General features: G+C 36.4%; 1 protein-coding gene across 9 annotated transcripts in view; it reads right to left on the reverse strand.

Moving 5' to 3' along the window:
* Positions 1–21,290, reverse strand: part of LOC123538683 (titin homolog) — a 130,349-nt gene that overhangs the window by 101,041 nt on the left and 8,018 nt on the right. For 8 of the 9 annotated variants that reach the window (XM_053530193.1, XM_053530194.1, XM_053530190.1 and 5 more), the window contains exons 3-5: positions 12,164–12,292; positions 5,858–6,079; positions 1,715–1,845 (exon numbers count right to left, since the gene is read on the reverse strand). In XM_053530193.1, the coding sequence (XP_053386168.1) occupies positions 1,715–1,845; positions 5,858–6,079; positions 12,164–12,273 (463 nt within the window). In that variant the 5' untranslated portion in view covers positions 12,274–12,292. Of the gene's footprint in view, positions 1–1,714; positions 1,846–5,857; positions 6,080–12,163; positions 12,293–12,973; positions 13,091–21,290 lie in introns of those variants that run through there. The other variant, XM_053530192.1, reaches the window with a different exon arrangement.

Here is a 21,290-nt window from a genome sequence, read left to right on the forward strand (position 1 = left end):
CTTATTAATGTATTTAAGCTTAATATATAATTTTTTTATGCAAATCTTCGACAAATATAGAGTGGACATGATTTTGTGAATACTCAAACACAATAAATCAATATGTCCCTCCCCACTCCCCCACAAAACTGGTTCAGGATAATACTTACTCCTATTATCTAGAATGAACTTGAAACCCTCTCTATAATTCTAAAGTTATATTTAGGATGTAATAACAAAATAACCTAAGGCAATTTAAAATATATCAAGTAGGTGACAAGTTTACCTTTTATCTACTATATGCCCATGAACCTTGATAAAATTCCATAGCATGACAATTTAACTTGATTCTGAAATGGACAATCCTGTTATGGCCATTTTGGTTAGCAGACTGAGAGTAGGTTAGTTATTCCTGTCATTACAAAAAGTTTTCTTGGACAGTTTACACTCAAAGAAATCACTTGTCAACAGGGTTTTGACAACTACTCCACAGCTCATGATCAGTGTTGATGATGGCTTGAGTTTATTTAGAAGAACCGGGACAAAGGCAAATTAAATGAGGCCAAAACCAGGAAAATTTGACATTACAATTGTAAATATACACAGAGAACTTGGCAAAGCAAGGAAAAATCATGGGAAGTGTTAACATCAATATAATTCTACAGAATTTGCTTATTAAAGATAGGGCTTACATACAAGTGATCACATCAAGGATAATTATCTCTGTAATCCTCAAAAATTGTCCTTACCTCTGAAATTCATGACAGTTATAATCCTAGAAACACTTCAATACAGTCCTTCAACACCAGTACACACTTAAATAAAATGTTCATCCATTACAGTGTACTGGCAATGTTTTGACAGAAAGTTATCAAATGTTTACAAGGTTGATGTTCAATTATCTAAAATTCCTACCATATCTGCCAGTTGCCTGATTACAAGTGTGTTTGCATTTTTTAAGCTTTAAATTTTTCTTAAATGTCTTTTAATTGCCCTTAAATGTAATCAAGACATTTTCCTTTGGTATAAATTATATTTTTTTCATTATGTTGGAAAATACTTGTGAGGTAACATTTCAGAACCTTCAGCGACCATTCCCTTTTTCTATGTTCATGAACAATTTGCTGAATGACTACAATACCGGTACACAAGAGCATTTGGAGGACAGCAATGCTTGACAATGCAAAAAGCCTTGTCAACTGAATGAATACAGAAGTCAAAAAAGGGGCACAATGTTTTAAAAATACAAAACATAGTTATGGAACCTGTGCAGTGCAAGTCAGCTCACCACTGTGGATAAGTATGTGAAGTTTTAATCAATTCCCATCAGTGGGTACTGAGATACTAGCTTACATACAAAAACTTAACCAAATACTGCTTAGTCGATATAATATGTCGAAAAAGGGAAATAATTTTGTTTAAAAATTAAAAAAAGCAAAATAAGCTTATGGAACTGTGCAATATAAGTCAGTTTATCACAGTGAATAAGCGAGTGAAGTTTCAATACATTCCCACAAGTGGTTTCTCAAGTACCAGCTTACATACAAAAACTTAACCAAACCAGGAGGCCAACACCAATGAACTGGTGAATCCAATAGCACTACATATTCTTCAAAAAGTTTAACTAAAACTGCATCTAGCTAATCCTTGAGCAAACTTGCATTTATCTGCAACAAGACAGTATGAACAATTCACTTAATTTTCTACCTTCCTCTCAATCTCTGCTTATACTTACAATGAAACTTTGAGACCCGTGACCCATCTGCATGTTTGTACAGTGTCCTCACAACCTTTGCACTGCCAAATCTCTTGTATTTCCTGCTAACGTTGTTATAGAACCAATCCAGAGATTTATGCTTTAGTTCCCTGAAAAAGAACATATCTATAAGTTTTGGTCTTGTTTTGTTAGACATTATCTATCCAAGGGATGCAACTCATACATGCTTGTTTACTGTTTCAGTAGGATATAATCCATATATATTATATAGAATGTGCTTACTTCGTCTTAGAAGTAAACCTTTCCTCACTTTTATTCCTAATTACATGAAACTATTTACTTTGATATATAGAACCAAATACATTTTCAGAAACTGTAAAACCTGGATATTCTTCTTACCATGACAAATATGTTCACGTGATCTGCACTTGATAGAAACATTTTATTTTATGTTTTACAATAACTGCTGCTGGGTTTTACCCCCCCCTCCCCCACCCCACTGGTGTATGACCAAAGATGTTGATTTTTTTTAGGTTTAACTTTAAGGTGAAGATCATATTACGGTCAAGGACATCTATATATAGTCTGTAGGTCTTGCCACAAGGTTTGTTGAGTGTGAGTCTGAACTAAATTGGGTCATTTATTTTGGCTGTAGGACCATGAACATATTCCTTTTCATGTTCTTTTTCCAAACAGGGATAAAGTTTACCTATCTGTAATTCCTAGAGACAGTCTAATTTAGGCCATTCTTCATTAGTCAAATGTACATCCTTCCAACATATTTTGCTAGTATACATGTGTCACATATATAAATACTAAATCAAGGGAGGATCTACAGACATTAGTCACAGTGTGACATTTACTGACTTCCTCCTAACTACACACATTACCATAATAGCTCTCTAGTAATTACCATTATTTCTCCCTAGAAACATGCTTCACAGAAATACCAGTAAATACAACAGTATATAATCTCTTTTCTCTTATTTAATACCATTTATGTGCAGTTTGATAGTAAAGAAATAAAAGTCATGCAGTTCCCTCGGGTTTCCTAAATAAACGAGCCTAATCAGACAATCAGACTCGATGCATATTACTAATTTATGTATAATATTTAGGAAGCACAGATTCTGATGAAACTTTGCACATTTACACAGATTAAAGAAATGTCATTAAATGTCATGAATGATGGCATGTACCACTCACATGACTTATTTTTACCTTTTAAAACTTGACCTAAATTTCAAAATGACAGGCATTTTGACAGAGATTAATAAAGATCAGGTAAAACCAGACGACTTTTTTGTGTGTTCATAGCATAGAACACAGGTTGCCTCCTTCCTGCCACTGTACATGGGTTTACTATTCAAGGTTTTCAAGATAACTGCAACAATAAAAGTTTTAAGCCCTTAATGTGTTTTTTAACTAAGTAATGTATATTTAACATTGTCAAGGACCATAACTATGGTCTTAAGTGAAACCCCAATCAGAACTTCAAGTGCACAACACATGCTATATAAAAATCTAATGACTCTTAGTCAAACACCTTTTGAGGTATATGTGACACAAACATTTATGCCCTTACTAAATATATAAGGTAGGTCAAGAGCCATAACTCTTGTCTTGCAGTGTGAAATCTAAAACAAAACTCAAGCTCCATAATATTGCTATATGGTTTCATGACTCTAATTGAAATATTTTTTAAGATATATGCAACAAAAACTTTTAAGCACTTTATGTGTACTTTTCACAAAGGCAAGGGACATAACTCTATTCTGGGTTTTCAAATGCTATAGAACAACCCTCTAAAGTTTTATGACTCTCAGCACATGTGACACAAACCTGTATGTCAATTATATTTTATACTTAATCAGGGCCACTTTTCTTTCTTGTGTGTGTGTGTGTGTGGGAGGATGTGGCTTTTAGAGTGTTAACAAGGTTTTTCTATGATTGAACCTAGTAACCAAGTTCTGAAAATGACCTAGATTCAACAGAGAACGAAATTCTGATAAAGTTTCATGTAAATCAGATATAAATTATGTTAACAATGCTTTTCTATGACTTAAAAAGGACCTTGTTTATTATCCTAGAGGACTGTGCTGAATCTGATCTAGACTTCATGAAGCCAAACATTCTGATCAGTTTCCATTATACACAAGATAGTAGAAAATACAGTCTCCAGTGTCAACAAGCTTTTTCTATTATTTAACATAATGGCCCTATGTTGCTGAGAAATGGTGATTTTTTTTTTTAATTTTCGGTCTGGCAGACTATAAATGTGCCCAGGTGAACTATTTGAAAAAGGACTTTACAAAGATGCTACAGACCAAGTCTGATGAAGATCCATCCAAATATTAATAGAAGACCATACAAGTATGCTTCCAGATCATCAAGTTGACGAAGATCCATCAACTGGTTCATGAGAAAAAGTTGTGTAAAGGTTTTTTTATTATTTCTTTCAGCTCTGGCAGACCCCAAAAGGGGCCAAGCAGAACCATTTGAACAAGTCTGATAAGAGGACCTTACAAGGATATTACAAACCAAGTTTGGTGATTATTTCAAGATCAGTCAAGCAGTTTCTAACAAGGAGATTTTTTTTTAAGTTCCCACTACATACATATAGGGAAAAGTGACCACGCCCCCTGGCAGCCAAATTTGAACAATCTTGGAAAAGGGTCAAATAAGAAACATTTCTATGAAATTATCATGAAATGGGGCAAGAAGATTTTCCCACTTTATGCATACTGAGAAGAGTGGATTTGTCCTCTAGCAGCCAAGTCAAAATTTGTACATGGCTACCAAAGGAAAATTTCTTTGAAATCAGGCCAAGTGATTTTTGAGAAGATTTTTAACTTTTTTCTTTTCCATTGCCATGGAAACAATAGTTCTGAAACAAATAAAAATTCTTTGAAAAACTTTGGAAGAAGACTGTGCAAGAAACATCCAGGCCAAGTTCCGTCCACTTCATTTTAATTGTTTTAGAAGAAATGTTGTTAGAAGAAAAGTGCACTGATGAACAATGAGTTACCAAAATAGCTCGCCTTAACCACTTCATACTCAGATGAGCTAAAACTGCATAATTTAAAGTTTTAAGCTTTATTTTTCAAGAAAAATGGACCTAAACAAATAACTTTACCAAACTATATCAAATTTCTAGGTTAAAACAAGGAGCTGCATTCAATAAACGCTTGATGACCCCAATGGCATCATTGTTGATACAAAGCAACCTAAGTTCAAAACGAGGTCAAGTTCAAGGTCAAAGGTCAAACTGAGGTCAGGTGATGTCTGAAGATGAGGAATGGTCACAGGTTACATCTGCATTAGTATCAAGTCATTCTAGTAAGGGGTATTGATGCTAGACGAAACGGTCCTATTTGGTTAACCTCGTACGTACGTACGGACGGACAGACGGACAAACGAACAAATGAACAGACGGACGGACAGGACAATCACTATATGCCTCCCGCATCAGTAGATGCCGGGGGCATAAAAAGGGAAAAGGGCCATAATTCTTACAAAATGTAAGAGATTATGGTTCTTGACCTACTTATTATTATTATTATTATTATACCAGATTTATATAGCGCCCTTTTCATGATCAATTTCACGTTCAAAGGCGCTTAACATAGTTCAAATGCAGCCACACAGGGCGCATAATTCATCCTCCACTAGTACAGACACAGAGCGATCTGACCAGAGGGACAGAGTGAGACAAAGCCCCCACGACAGTGAGATCAGAAATCAGATACAGGCTTGTCCGGCTAACTTAGCCTAGCTTGTTGCGAATAGACAGCCTGGTTCTTTAACGTGCCCAGTGTATAGCACTGATACACGCAAGGATTGCCTGGGTTCCTGACCAGTACACCTCTAGTTGGGTGGGAAACACTGAAAAGCGTTTCTGAAAATTCCCGAGTAGCTGCCAGGGATCGTACCCCGACCTCAGGATTGGAAGGCCAGTGTGCAAACCACTGAGCTATCCGTCCAACTTATTCATCTAATGATAATAAACATTTGTGTACAAAGTTTCAAGGCATAGCCCCAGTTGCATTCAAGAAACTGGACCTAAACAAAATGTTTAACCAAGAAATACCAATTTTCTCCTTGTTTTCTTTCACATTATTATTACCAAATAACAAAATCAAAAAGAGAAAGGCTACTTACAATTCATTTAAGCATGCCTTGCATACATAGCCTTTGATATTGTCATCGTATTTTGCACAAGACTTGCAAATGTAGAGACGGCAACTTTGGCATAACTGTTTCCTATTGAAGATGAATCCGAAAGTTTGACAGCACCGTATGCAGCAGTTCTCATTGAATTTTTGTTGTTTGGTCAACAACTCCGTCTTATTCTCTTCTTCATTTACAACTTCCTCTATCTTACTGCAAAAACATCAAACAAGACAGTATTAAACAGGTGAAACAAGTGCTCTCTATCTTCCCAATAATATCAAACAAGGAGCTGCGTTCAATAAACGCTTGATGCCCCCGGTGGCATCCTTGTCAATACAAAGCAACCTAAGTCCAAAACGAGGTCAAGTTCAAGGTCAAGGTCAAACTGAGGTCAGGTGATGTCAGAAGATGTGGAATGGTCACAGGTTACATCTGCATTAGTATCAAGTCACTAGTTAGGGGTATTGATGCTAGATGAAACGGTCCCATTTGGTTAACCTCGTACGGACAGATGAACAAACAAAGGAACCAACGGATAAACGGACTGGACAATCACTATATGCCTCCCGCATCAGTAGATGCCGGGGGTATAAAAAGATAGTATTTACTGTGGAAGTAACTTCACTGATACACACTCCCCACATACATCATGACAAGAGGACCATGATGGTCCTGAATCGCTCACCTCTTCCCACATGACCCAGTTTTGAGTATGACATCGTTTTTTCTATTATTTGACATAGTGACCTAGTTAAAGAGTCAGTTTTTGAGCTCATGTGACCCAGTTTTGAACTTGAATTAGATATTATCAAGATAAAAATTCTGACCAATTTTCATGAAGATCCATTGAAAAATATGGTCTCTAGAGAGGTCACAAGGTTTTTCTATTATCTGACCTATTGACCTAGTTTTCGAAGGTACGTGACTCTGTTTTGAACTTTACCTAGATATCATCAAGGTGAAAATTCAGATCAATTTTCATGAAGATCCATTGAAAAAGATTTTAATAATTTTAGACCTACTGACCTAGTTTTTGACCGCAGTTGATCCAGTTTCAAACCTGACCTAGATATCATCAAGAAGAACATTCAGACCAACTTTCATACAGATCCCATGAAAAATATGGCCTCTAGAGATGTCACAAAGTTTTTCTATTTTTAGACCTACTGACCTAGTTTTTGACCGCACATGACCCTGTTTCGAACTTAACCTAGATATCATCAAGATGAACATTCAGACCAATTTTCATACAGATCCCTTGAAAAATATGGCCTTTAGAGAGGTCACAAGGTTTTTCTATTATTTGACCTACTGACCTAGTTTTTGTTGACACATGACCGACTTTCGAACTTGACCTAGATATCATCAAGATGAACATTCAGACCAACTTTCATACAGATCCCATGAAAATTATGGCCTCTAGAGAGGTCACAAGGTTTTTCTATTTTTAGACCAACAGACCTAGTTTTTAAACACACGTGACCCAGTTTCGAACTTGACCTAGATATCATCAAGGTGAACATTCTGACCAATTTTCATGAAGATCTCATGAAATATATGGCCTCTAGAGAGGTCACAAGGTTTTTCTATTTTTAGACCTACTGACCTAGTTTTTGATGGCACGTGACCCAGTTTCGAACTTGACCTAGATATCATCAAGATGAACATTCTGACCAATTTTCATGAAGATCTTGTGAAATATATGGCCTCTAGAGAGGTCACAAGGTTTTTCTATTATTTGACCTACTGACCTAGTTTTTGATGGCACATGACCCACTTTCGAAACTGACCTAGATATCATCAAGATGAACATTTAGACCAATTTGCATACAGATCCCATGAAAATTATGGCCTCTAGAAAGGTCACAAGGTTTTTCTATTATTTGACCTACTGACCTAGGTTTTGACAGCACATGACCCACTTTCGAAACTGACCTAGATATCATCAAGATGAACATTCTGACTAATTTTCCTGAAGATCTCATGAAATATATGGCCTCTAGAGAGGTCACAAGGTTTTTCTATTTTCAGACCTACTGACCTAGTTTTTGATGGCATTTGACCCAGTTTCAAACTTGACCTAGATATCATCAAGATGAACATTCTGACCAACTTTCATAAAGATCCCATGAAAAATGTGACCTCTAGAGTGGTCACAAGCAAAAGTTTACGGACGGACGACGGACACCACACGATCACAAAAGCTCACCTTGTCACTTTGTGACAGGTGAGCTAAAAACAGGAAATCTATCAAAACTGGTTTTTACCATATCTTTCAAAAATTAATAACATCTTTGTTAGGGACATAGCTTTCAAACTTTCTCACTGGCATCAGGCATTTTAAAGCATGCCTGACCTTCAGGGGCAACCTTAAACTTAGCCTAGTGTAACTGTAACATTGGTCAAGCATTTTGTTTTAACAAGACAAACATTGCACACACTTGACATAAAAATCCTTAAAGGAATTGAGAAGATGAGGATCAGACATGTATTTAAGACTCACACATTTCAGCATGCAAGCATAGCATCCTTATGAGATAAACATTCCACCCAAGTTTCAGAACTAACATCTTAATATATATATATATTAAAAAAGTCAGTAAAATCCTTGTGCAGGTATAAAATACATAAAAGTTCAATTTGTAAGGAATAAACAGCAGCAGACTTCTGTGTTTTACAATTACTTTAATTCTTCACTGCAAGCGCTTTCAATACATATATCTTCAGGCAGTTTACATTTTGAAATAATGTACAATGACGTCACGTCATAACAAAAATTACGGGAAACGTCGTAAACAGACGTTGCGGCAAACTTCAAGAAAAATAAATTATACACTCAAGAATACCCTGTGTATGTATGCACACAAAACTTGAAACAGATATATTATACCATTTAAAAGGGAGTTAATAACTGTGCTTAAAACATATTTATGCTCGATATATCAGTTTAACAAATAATATCAAGATGATTAATTAAAAAGTAATAATAGCTTAAAAATCAGTTATGAATACAGTAAAGAGAAAGAATTGCTCAAATTACCCTCACGTTCTTTATGACAAAAGTGGTATATAACCAATGATAGATATAGCATCAAAAATTAAAGGGAGGTAATAAAATTTAAAGCTAAAACTGTATTTCAGGAAAGAAAAGAGATACAAATTTAAAAACAGAGCAATATAGTACGTTAAATGTACACAGTTGATGGTATTAATTTCTAAACAATTATGACCAATACCAGGAAAGAAAAGAGATAAAAATTTAAAAACAGAGCAATATAGTAGTTAAATGTACACAGTTGATGGTATTAATTTCTAAACAAGTATGACCAATACCAATATAGTACGTTAAATGTACACAGTTGATGGTATTAATTTCTAAACAATTATGACCAATACCAGGAAAGAAAAGAGATAAAAATTTAAAAACAGAGCAATATAGTACGTTAAATGTACACAGTTGATGGTATTAATTTCTAAACAATTATGACCAATACCAGGAAAGAAAAGAGATAAAAATTTAAAAACAGAGCAATATAGTAGTTAAATGTACACAGGTGATGGTATTAATTTCTAAACAATTATGACCAATACCAGGAAAGAAAAGTATTGGTCATAATTGTTTAGAAATTAATACCATCAACTGTGTACATTTAACGTACTATATTGCTCTGTTTTTAAATTTTTATCTCTTTTCTTTCCTGAAATACAGTTTTAGCTTTAAATTTTATTACCTCCCTTTAATTTTTGATGCTATATCTATCATTGGTTATATACCACTTTTGTCATAAAGAACGTGAGGGTAATTTGAGCAATTCTTTCTCTTTACTGTATTCATAACTGATTTTTAAGCTATTATTACTTTTTAATTAATCATCTTGATACTATTTGTTAAACTGATATATCGAGCATAAATATGTTTTAAGCACAGTTATTAACTCCCTTTTAAATGGTATAATATATCTGTTTCAAGTTTTGTGTGCATACATACACAGGGTATTCTTGAGTGTATAATTTATTTTTCTTGAAGTTTGCCGCAACGTCTGTTTACGACGTTTCCCGTAATTTTTGTTATGACGTGACGTCATTGTACATTATTTCAAAATGTAAACTGCCTGAAGATATATGTATTGAAAGCGCTTGCAGTGAAGAATAAAAGTAATTGTAAAACACAGAAGTCTGCTGCTGTTTATTCCTTACAAACTGAACTTTTATGTATAAATATATATATATATATATTGTCTTTCAACCCAGTTTTCATATATATTCTTCCAAGCATTTAAGAATATATGGACCAGACAGGAACTGCAGACTCAAATACCTGTTTTTCATCCCTTCTTGACCTTGACCATCAGCAGACACATTAACATTCAACCTAAGTTTGATAAATATCTTTGGACTGGTTTTAGAACATGTAACCCAAGGCTGAAATGTTTGACCTTCAGTAGTGACTTTAAACTTGAGCAACAGTTGGGGCTAGCACAACTGAAACCTGGGTTTTGCACTTCATCTTGAAATAAACATTCTGCCCAAGTTTCATAAATATTCTTCAAGGTATCATTAACATCAGGAAAACACAAAAAATTCAGACAGATGTCTTTGGTGGGGAGCTTTCTTTTCAACAGAAGTAAAGACAATTCTTGTCTGGTATATAAATTGCCAAGGAGAGAATTTAAAAGAGAAACTAGAGCTATTAAAGGTAACTCCCAGGTACCACTATGATAAAAGGAAAGTAAAATGTTAAGATCAAGACATTTGACCTTGTTCCTTGACCTTGGATTTTGCAGTCTTTATGTCATCTGGATCTGTCTAACAACTGATGCTAGTTTTATGAATATCCTGGGTAAGAAGCCATGGAGTGGACAAAAATTTTAGTGATTTGATCTTTGACCCCTGTGAACTTGACCTTGAACCTAGTGACAAGAGTTGTGCACTCTGAATTCTGTCTGAATGCGCATAAGAATTGATGCTCATTTTATAAAATTTGTTTTAGTAATTCAGAAGATACTGACTAGACATGTATTTATGTTACTTAATCTATGACCAGCATGACCTTGACCTGTGACCTAGTGCCCTTGATTGTGTGCTCTGCACTCTGTCTTATGGAGGTAAACAATTGATGCTAGCTTTATGGAATTCTATGTACGAAATTAATTATGGAGCAGACAGAAAGTTATGTTATTTGTCCTTTGACCTTGTTGTGACCCTGAACTTGGACCCTTTGACCTAGGCTTTGCACTATGCATCCCATCTTGACAAGATTAATAAATGATGCAGTTTTATGAAAATCTTCTTTATGGTTAAGGAGATACTGAATGGACACAATTTACAGACGGACATGCGCGACTCCAATATAACCCCATACATACTTCGTTAATAAAGCTTATTTATTGCAAACTTTAGCATTTATAAAAGAAAAAAATAAATGATTACATACTATCATAAACAAGGAGCTGCGTTCAATAAACGCTTGATGCCCCCGGTGGCATCCGTGTCGATACAAAGCAACCTAAGTCCAAAACAAGGTCAGGTGATGTTTGAAGATGAGGAATGGTCACAGGTTACATCTGTATTAATATCAATTCATTCTTGTAAGTGGTATTAATGCTAGACAAAACGATCCCATTTGGTTAACCAAGAGATGGCCCATATAAAGCAACCTAAGTCCAAAATGAGGTCAAGGTCAAACTGAGGTCAGGTGATGTCTGAAGATGAGGAATGGTCACAGGTTACATCTGTATTAGTATCAATTCATTCTTGTAAGTGGTTTTAATGCTAGACAAAACGGTCCCATTTGGTTAACCAAGAGACGGCCCATATAAAGCAACCTAAGTCCAAAATGAGGTCAAGGTCAAACTGAGGTCAGGTGATGTCTGAAGATGAGGAATGGTCACAGGTTACATCTGCATTAGTATCAAGTCATTCTAGTAAAGGGTATTGATGCTAGATGAAACGGTCCCATTTGGTTAACCTCGTATGGACGGACGAACGAACGGACGGACGGACGGACAGGATGATCACTATATGCCTCCTGCATCAGTAGATGCCGGGGGCATAAAAAGTAGTTTGATATTTCAAAAGGACATTTTCATCCCATGGAACTTGAAAACAGACTTTTTTTTAAGAATACTGACAATGCATGTCAAGTTACTGATCTTTTATACAAATATCATTGAATTACTTCAGACAAACTAGTTTGACAGTTTTACTGGATGAAGCAGCAACTATGAATGTTCTCCCAATTGTTTTTCTCGGATTACAGCGGGAGTAAGGATAATGAAAATCAGTTAAACTTACCTTAATCTTTCCCTTTCTTTCTGTCTCAGTTCAAAATCTTTCTGTATAACTTTCAGGATCTGTTGGGCCTCCTCAGGTGATAAATTGTTCAAATTCATTGACTTCCCCATCCTTAGTGATGGCAACCTACTGCAAGTTAAGAAAATTTAATTACCACAAATGACTCACTTGTTAGGAATAATATTACACCATATTGAAAATCAGTACCTGTCAGTCTACTAAAGAACAACCATATGTAATAACAAACTGGTTCCCTGCAGTAAACTACATACTGTTATACTGCTCCTATCATTATTCCTAATAGTCAGCTAGTAAAAGGTCACAAGGAATAATTACTTCACTCAGTGACATTTTTCAGGATTATTTCCTTGCAGGTTCTGTTTTCCAGTCATCTGATTTTTCTTCCAACATTTTAACAAGAATGCATTTTATCTTTGTATCTAATCCAAATTATTCCTTTGCAAAGAACTTCCACATTTGCTCCATTTTTCAAGAATTTGGCAGCAGGTTTGATTTTCAGTCCTTGATAAATATTTAGGACTTTTCACCCATCTGACCTCATGACAAAGTTAAATACCCAAACTAGTTTCAGAAAAGCAATACTGAACTCTTTCATATATCTCCAATCCATTCATCTTTTATCAACATAAAAAAAATTGTTGAATGAAGGCAACATTATTGGATCCAATACTGTATGTAAAAATTTATGACATCTGAAAAGAAACTCCTGATGAAATAGGCAGGTGTAATGTTAAATACTATGATTGGTGTAAAGCTATCACCTGTAGGGTAAAATGCCAACCTTATTACCTTCCTTTGTGTAAGGTACTCCAGTGTTTCACACTAAATAATGGTAACTCTTTAACACCATATTACATCTTTGTAGTCATTTCACATCTTTGAAGAATTAATCCATTGCAATTACCTGACAAAAGAAAAAAGAAAAATAGAGAATATTAGGTTACTGTCTTTCTTAACTTAAGTTTATCCACGGAGTTGGAGAAAGGTTTATCCACCCGAGGCTTGCCAGGCAATGCCGACGCCAACACAGACGCCGACGCCGATCAAGTGATGACAATAACTCATCATTTTTTTAAAAAAATCAGATGAGCTAAAAATGCAAAACAGTAACATGGAATTGTCAGGTTATCACAGTGAAGAAGCATGTGAAGTTTAAATCCATTCCCAGAAATGGTTCAACTTACTTAGACCAAATAGTACACTTAACCAACAGGCAAGCTAAAAAGGGTGAGAATTAGTAAAAGAGTTACAGATTACAGTTCTAGATCTGCACTTTCTATCATTGCCATCAATGTTACTGCTAGACAAAATAGTGTAAATATTAAGCATAAGGGAGAATTTCATTTTAAAATTTATACAAGAACTAGAAAATGCTTTTGTAAAAAAGCGCATGTCTCCCCCAAAGCAAAGTCCTATAGGCAAGAAGTCAATAGGAGTCAGGAGCAAAAATCAAAGAGACACTGATGGTTGGCTGCAATAGGGATCATCTACTTGGCATGTCCAGTCATCCCGCTATAGGGATCATCTACTTGGCATGTCCAGTCATCCCGCTAAATTTCAACACTCTTGGCCTAGTGGTTCTCAAGTCACTGTTCAGGCTCCTGTGACCTTGACCTTTGATCAAGTGACCTCAAAATAAATAGGGGTCATCTACTCTGCATGTCCAATCATCCTATTAAGTTTCAACATTGTAGGTCAAGTGGTTCTCAAGTTATTTCCAAAAAATGATTTTACATGAACAGGCCACTGTGACCTTGACCTTTAACAGACTGACCCCAACATCAATAGGGGTCATCTACTCTGCCTGTTCAATCATCCTATGAAGTTTCAACATTCTGGGTCAAGTGGTTCTCAAGTTATTGATCAGAACTGGTTATCAATGTTCAGGCCCCTGTGACCTTGACCTTTAACGGAGTGGCCCCAAAAACAATAGGGGTCATTTACTCTGCATGAACAATCATCCTATGAAGTTTCAACATTCTGGGTCGAGAGGTTCTCAAGTTATTGATTAGAAATAATTTTCCATGTTCAGGCCCCTGTGGCCTTGACCTTTAAAAGAGTGACCCTAAAATCGATAGGGGTCATCTACTCTGCATGACCAATCATCCTATGATGTTTCATCATTCTGGGTCAAGAGGTTCTCAAGTTACTGACCGGAAATGGTTTTCAATGTTCGGGCCCCTGTGACCTTGACCTTTCACAGAGTGACCTCAAAATCATTAGGGGTCATCTACTCTGCATGACCAATCACCCTATTAAGTTTCAACATTCTGGGTCAAGTGGTTCTCAAGATATTGACCGGAAATGGTTTTCAATGTTCAGGCCCCTGTGACCTTGACCTTTAATGGAGTGACCCCAAAATTGATAGGGGTCGTCTACTTTGCATGTACAATCATCCTATGAAGTTTCAACATTCTGGGTCAAGTGGTTCTCTAGTTATTGATCGGAAATGGTTTTCCATGTTCAGGCCCCTGTAACCTTGACCTTTGATGGAGTGACCCCAAAATCAATAGGGGTCAATTACTCTTTATGACCAATCATCCTATGAAGTTTCAACATTCTGGGTCAAGTGGTTCTCTAGTTATTGATCGGGAATGGTTTTCAATGTTCAGGCCCCTGTGACCTTGACCTTTGACGGAGTGACCCCAAAATCAATAGGGGTTATTTACTCTGCATGACCAATCATCCTATGAAGTTTCAACATTCTGGGTCAAGTGGTTCTCTAGTTATTGATCGGAAATGGTTTTCAATGTTCAGGCCACTGTGAACTTGACCTTTGACGGAGTGACCCCAAAATCAATAGGGGTCATCTACTCTTCATGACCAATCATCCTATGAAGTTTCAACATTCTAGGTCAAGTGGTTCTCTAGTTATTTTTCGAAAATGGTTTTCAATGTTCAGGCCCCTGTGACCTTGATCTTTGACGGAGTGACCCCAAAAACAATAGGGGTCTTCTACTCCAGCAGCCCTACAACCCTATGAAGTTTGAAGGTTCTAGGTCAAATGGTTCTCCAGTTATTGCTCGGAAATGAAGTGTGACGTACGGACGGGCGGACAGACAGACAGACAGGGCAAAAACAATATGTCTCCTGGAGGAGACATAATTACAAATCAGATTTAAAAAAAGAGCAAAAAAGGGAAATATCTAAAAACCAGTAAAGACTATTATTCATGCACTTTGCGATCTATCATTAAATCAAGTTTTGTTAAATTGCAAAGTTACTATTTGGACAAACAAGAGCACCGCCTTGCGGGTGCTGACGCTCATCTGATTTTTTTTGTATAATAGAAATATTGTCCTACCCATGATTTTCTAAGTCTAAAAAGGGCCATCACTCTTGCAAAAAGCAGGATAGAGTTATGTTTCTTGATGTACAGTGTCCACTTATGATGGTGAAAAACTGTTGCAAGTTTTAAAGCAATAGCTTTGATAGTTTATGAGAAAAGTTGACTTAAACATAATATTCAACCAAGAAAATGATTTTTCTAAGTCCAAAAGGGGCAATAATTATTGAAAAAAGCAGGATGGAGTTATGTTGCTTGCTGTACAGGGTCAGCTTATGATGGTGAACAAGAGTTGCAAGTTTTAAAGCAATAGCTTTGATAGTTTAAGAGAAAAAGTTGACCTAAACATAAAACTTAACCAAGAAATCTGATATTTTCTAAGTACAAAAGGGGCCATAAATCTTGCAAAAAGCAAGATGGAGTTATGTTTCTTGCTATACAGGGTCAGCTTATGATGGTGAACAAGTATTCCAAGTTTCAAAGCAATAGCTTTGATAGTTTAGGAGAAAAGCTGACCTAAACATAAAACTTAAGCAGGCAACGCCGACGCAGACGCCGACGCCGACACCGACGCCGACGCCAACAACCGCTCAAGTGATGACAATAACTCATCATTTTTTTTCAAAAAATCAGATGAGCTAAAAATGAACAAGAGCTCGTAGCCTTGATGCATTCAGTAACTGCACAAGGAACAGTTAACCTAACCAGTGTTCCTGGATTCTGTACCAGTACAAACCTGTTCTCTGCAAGTAACTGCCAACTTCCCCACATGAGTTATCAGAGGTGAAGGACGAATGATTTCAGACACAATGTCTTCTTTCAAATCATCATGGAGAACATAAGCCCCGCCCGGGGATCGAACTCGCGACCCCACGATCCATAGACCAACTGAGCTAAGCTGGCGGGCTTACACAAAAGTTCTATTGTTCTGGGTTACTGTGACCTTGACCCTTGACCTACTGACCTCAAAATCAATAGGGGTCATCTGCTGGTCATGACAAACCTCCCTATTAAATTTCCTGATCCTAGGCCCAAACATTCTCAAGTTATCCAGAAATGGTTTAACTGTTCTGGGTCACTGTGACCTTAACTTTTGGCCTACTGGCCTCAAAATCAACAGGGGTCATATGCTGGTCATGACTAACTACCCTATCAACTTTCATGATCCTAGGCACAAGCATTCTCAAGTTATCCAGAAATGGTTTAACTGTTCTGGGTCACTGTGACCTTAACCTTTGGCCTACTGGCCTCAAAATCAATAGGGGTCATATGCTGGTCATGACTAACATCCCTATCAACTTTCATGATCCTAGGCCCAAGCGTTCTCAAGTTATTGTATGGAGACAGTTCAACTGTTTTGGGTCACTGTGACCTTGAACTTTCCATATCAACTTTCATGATCCTAGGCCCAAGCGTTCTTGAATTTTTATCTGGAAACGGTTTAACTGTTCAGGGTCAGTTTGACCTTGACCTTTGACCTCAAATCAATAGGGGTCATCTGCTGGTCATGACAAACCTCCCTATCAAATTTCATGATCTTAGGCCCAAGCATTCTTGAGTTTTTATCCGGAAACCATTTAACTGTTCCGGGTCAGTTTGACCTTGACCTCAAAATCAATAGGGGTCATCTGCTACTCATGACCAACCTTCCTATCAACTCTCATGATCCTAGGCCTAAGCACACTTGAGTTATCATCTGGAAACTGTTTAAATGTTCTGGGTCACTGTGACCTTGACCTTTGACCTACTGATCTCAAAATCAATAGGGGTCATCTGCTGGTCATTACCATCCTCCCTATCAACTCTCATGATCCTAGGCCCAAGCATTCTTGATTTATCATCCGGAAACTGACTTGTCTACATACCAACCTACCGACATCTGCAAAACAATATACCCCTCCTTCTATGAAGGGGGGCAAAAAAATTAAATCACTGGATTGGAATTAATTTTAGAATTCAGTTTTTTTTATACTCAACACTTTAACCTATTGCCATTCATCAATTTTTATGTAAATCCTCTTCAGTAACTTTAAAGCGGCATGCCTCCAGATCGTTCGACAACAAAAAAAATATTTTTATTTTAGATATCTTGAAATAAATGCTATATTTCTTAAGAAGGCTTTAAAACTTAATTACTGACAAACTTTATATCATGGAAACACATGAGAATTTGCTGTTTTTACTACTTTTTACGATGAAAATCGAAATGCGTTTGTCACGCTTTTACTCTAGGTAAACTGTCTCGATTATAAATATCTCTATATTTTGAAGTCATTATTCACTACTTCAGCTATAACACTATTGGTTACGATGACGGGAAAATGTTTTTATTGCCGCGGCGGTCCGGGGTTCTATTCCTGATGCAGTCATCTTTTTTTCTTGATTTGGAATTTTTAAAATATTTTAAAAACAAAAATTCATATTCTAATGTTCATAATATGACCAAAACTTCAATTTGAAAGATTATTTTTTAGCCAAATCTAGAGGCATGCTGCTTTAATCGCTGACAGACTATATGTAAACATTCCCACCTCACTTGTATGTTCAAAATACCCAAAGACAAGGTGATAACAGAGTCATCATAAATATGTACAATAATAAAGGTTGTGTGTTTCTTACAATTTTGAAGTGCTTGGAATGTTTGCACTGACAATAAAATTGTCAAATATTTTTACAAGCTTCACTATTTTATATTGCTTACCAGATAAATGAATTTTCATGTAGACTAATACTGTGTTCAGACTACGTTTTTAATCCTACATTAACTTGGGTTTATTTTTCAAACTGGTTTGCGTCCACACTATATGTGGTGTAAAACGTGAATTTTGTAACGGTCAAGTGGTTTCTGTAATGTAGCATTAAAACTACCTCGGGAGGTGGTTTTAATACTACATTAAAAAGTAATGCTACATTATTTTACAAATGTGAATGCAAATGTGGGTTATAACTGGTTTTACAATCCCAAATCCACAAATCTTACCTTTTGGAGGAAGAATACCACGTGTTTCTCTTTTGTATCAAACAATTGATGCTGTGGCTGGCAAAAGTAATTGGACTGTTGTTGAAACAAAAACATTAAATTGCGATATGGAGTCATGCTGACGCTCAAAATGGACAATAGATGGAATGAACAGAAATTCTTAGATGAACACAGAAGTTTAAATATTGATGACCCCTTCTTGTTTCTGTTAGCCTCAATTCTTTGTAACCTTTTTTGTTTATTGTAAGATATTTGTTAACTTCCAACATTGCATGTATATATTTAAACCACATTTCTTTGCCTAGTGTGGATGCAAACTAGATTATATTTTGATGGGTTTTAAATGTCAATCACAGCCAATTAGTGCCTGATAAGAATAAAACCGATCTGCTAGTGTGAACAGGGTATAAATGTTAGAAATGTTCAAAGCGACAGTTGTGGGAGGACAGCAACATCCAACATTTTTGTCACTAAAGTATGTTACCTGACTGAATACAAAAGTCCAAAAAGGAGTTATTGAACCTGAAGTGCATCACAACTTTAACCTGAAATTCTCGTAAAAAGGGGGCATAACTCATAGCATTTGTGTGCCAGCATCATGAACACAGCGTCATATGATGTAGGTGACCATGTGGAACAACTGTTTTGAGTTTGAATAAAATCCAATTTAGTAACTACTGAGATATAGCAAAAAAAAACAAGGCAGTCTGAAAGACAGCTTAATCCCCCGCCACTGCTATGGATAGTGAAAGGGTAAACCTTTGATTTTAGCTGTGATCTTGACCTTGAACTGACATGGCTGACTCATGAATTCTGCACAACGTCTTGATGAGGTGATCATTTGACCCAAGTTTCATAAAAATCCTTCAAGGGGTTTAGGAGATACAGAGCTGAAACCTTTGACCTTCAGTTGTGACCTTGACCTTGAGTTGACATGGCTGACACATGAGTTCTTGATGAGGTGATCATTTGACCCAAGTTTGATGAAAATCCTTGAAGGGGTTTAGGAGATACAGAGTGGACACAAAATGGAAGGCTCAAACCTTCGACCCTTAGTTGTGACCTTGACCTTGAGCTGGCATGGCTGACTCATAATTTCTGCACATCGTTTTGATGAGGTAATCATTTTACCCAAGTTTTATAAAATTCCTTCAAGGGGTTTTAGGAGATATAGAGCGGACACGAAATGGAAGGCTCAAACCTTCAGTTGTGACCTTGACCTTGAGCCGACATGGCTGACTCATAAGTTCTGCACATCGCCTTGATGAGGTGATCATTTGACCCAAGTTTGATGAAAATCCTTCAAGGAGTTTAGGAGATATAGAGCGGACACAAAATGGAAGGCTCAAAACCTTTGATCCTAAGTTGTGACCTTGACCTTGAGCCGGCATGACTGACTCATGGGTTCTGCACATCGTCTTGATGAGGTGATCATTTGACCCAAGTTTCATGAAAATCCTTCAAGGGGTTTAGGAGGTATAGAGCGGACACAAAATGGAAGGCTGAAACCTTTTACCCTAAGTTGTGACCTTGACCTTGAGCCGGCATGGCTGACTCATGGGTTCTGCACATCGTCTTGATGAGGTGATCATTTGACCCAAGTTTCATGAAAATCCTTCAAGGGGTTTAGGAAATATGGACCGGACACGATTTTGTTACGGACGGACGGGTGCAGACCATTCCTATAATCCCTCAGCCACTGCGGGGGATTAACAACATCAAAATTACACTGAAATTCTAAGTAAAAAGAGGACATAAGTCACTAAATATTTGTGTAAGAATTATGGACCTTGTGTGTCATATGATGAGAACTATGATGTGGAAAAACTATTTTAAGTTTGAATCCAATTCTTTAAGTAATAACAAAGATAAACTGAAATTAAATCAAAATTAACCAGAAATTCTAATTAAAAAGGGGGCATAAATCATGACATATTGGTGCTAGAGTTATGGCCCTTGTGTCATATGATGTCGGTGATGATGTGCTACAACTATTTAAGTTTGAATCAAATCCGTTTGGTAACAACAGATACAGAGTCAAAGTGCATCAAAACTTTATCTGAAAATTTATGTAAAAAGGGGGCATAATTCATGAAAAATGTGTTGCCAGAGTTATGACCCTTGTGTCACATGATGTGGGTGATGATGTTGAACAACTGTTTTAAGTTTGAACCAAATCTCTTCTGTAATAACACGAGATAGAGTGAAAATGTTTCAAAATTAACCTAAAATTCTACGTAATAAGGGGACATAATTCATGAAAAATTGGTGCCAGAATTATGGAACTTGTGTCATATGATGTAGGTGATGATGTGGAACAACTACTTTAAGTTTGAATCAAATCCGTTTGGTAATAACTGATATAGAGTGGAAGTGCACCAATATTAACCTTAAATTATCACCAATCACCAATCCAAGTAGACATGTTAGATCTTTTAAGCTGCTTTCAGGGATGACCTTGACCTTGTGCTAGCACAAATGTTACATGGGCCAAGTATTTTGACTAGAAGATCTGACTAGGGCCATAGTTCAAAGCTTATAAAATTTTAATGTTTTACCTTAAGTTGTGACCTTAAACCTTTGTACAGTGAAACTGAAGAATAAATTCTAAAATGTCATTTATCAGATCAGCTTGAAATCAAAGTTTCATAAATATTCTTCCAACGGTTAAACAAGATAAGGACCAGAGATGAAATCCAAGGCTTTAACATTTGACATTCAGCCATGACCTTGAGCTGGCACGATTGTGGCATGAGTTATGCACACTGCCTTGATTTCATAAATATGCTTCAAGGGTGTTAGAAAGGTAAAGACCAGATGCAAATTCTCACATACAGACT

This window comes from Mercenaria mercenaria, chromosome 18 (assembly GCF_021730395.1).
Source record: "Mercenaria mercenaria strain notata chromosome 18, MADL_Memer_1, whole genome shotgun sequence".
In the NCBI taxonomy this organism is placed as follows: domain Eukaryota; kingdom Metazoa; phylum Mollusca; class Bivalvia; order Venerida; family Veneridae; genus Mercenaria; species Mercenaria mercenaria.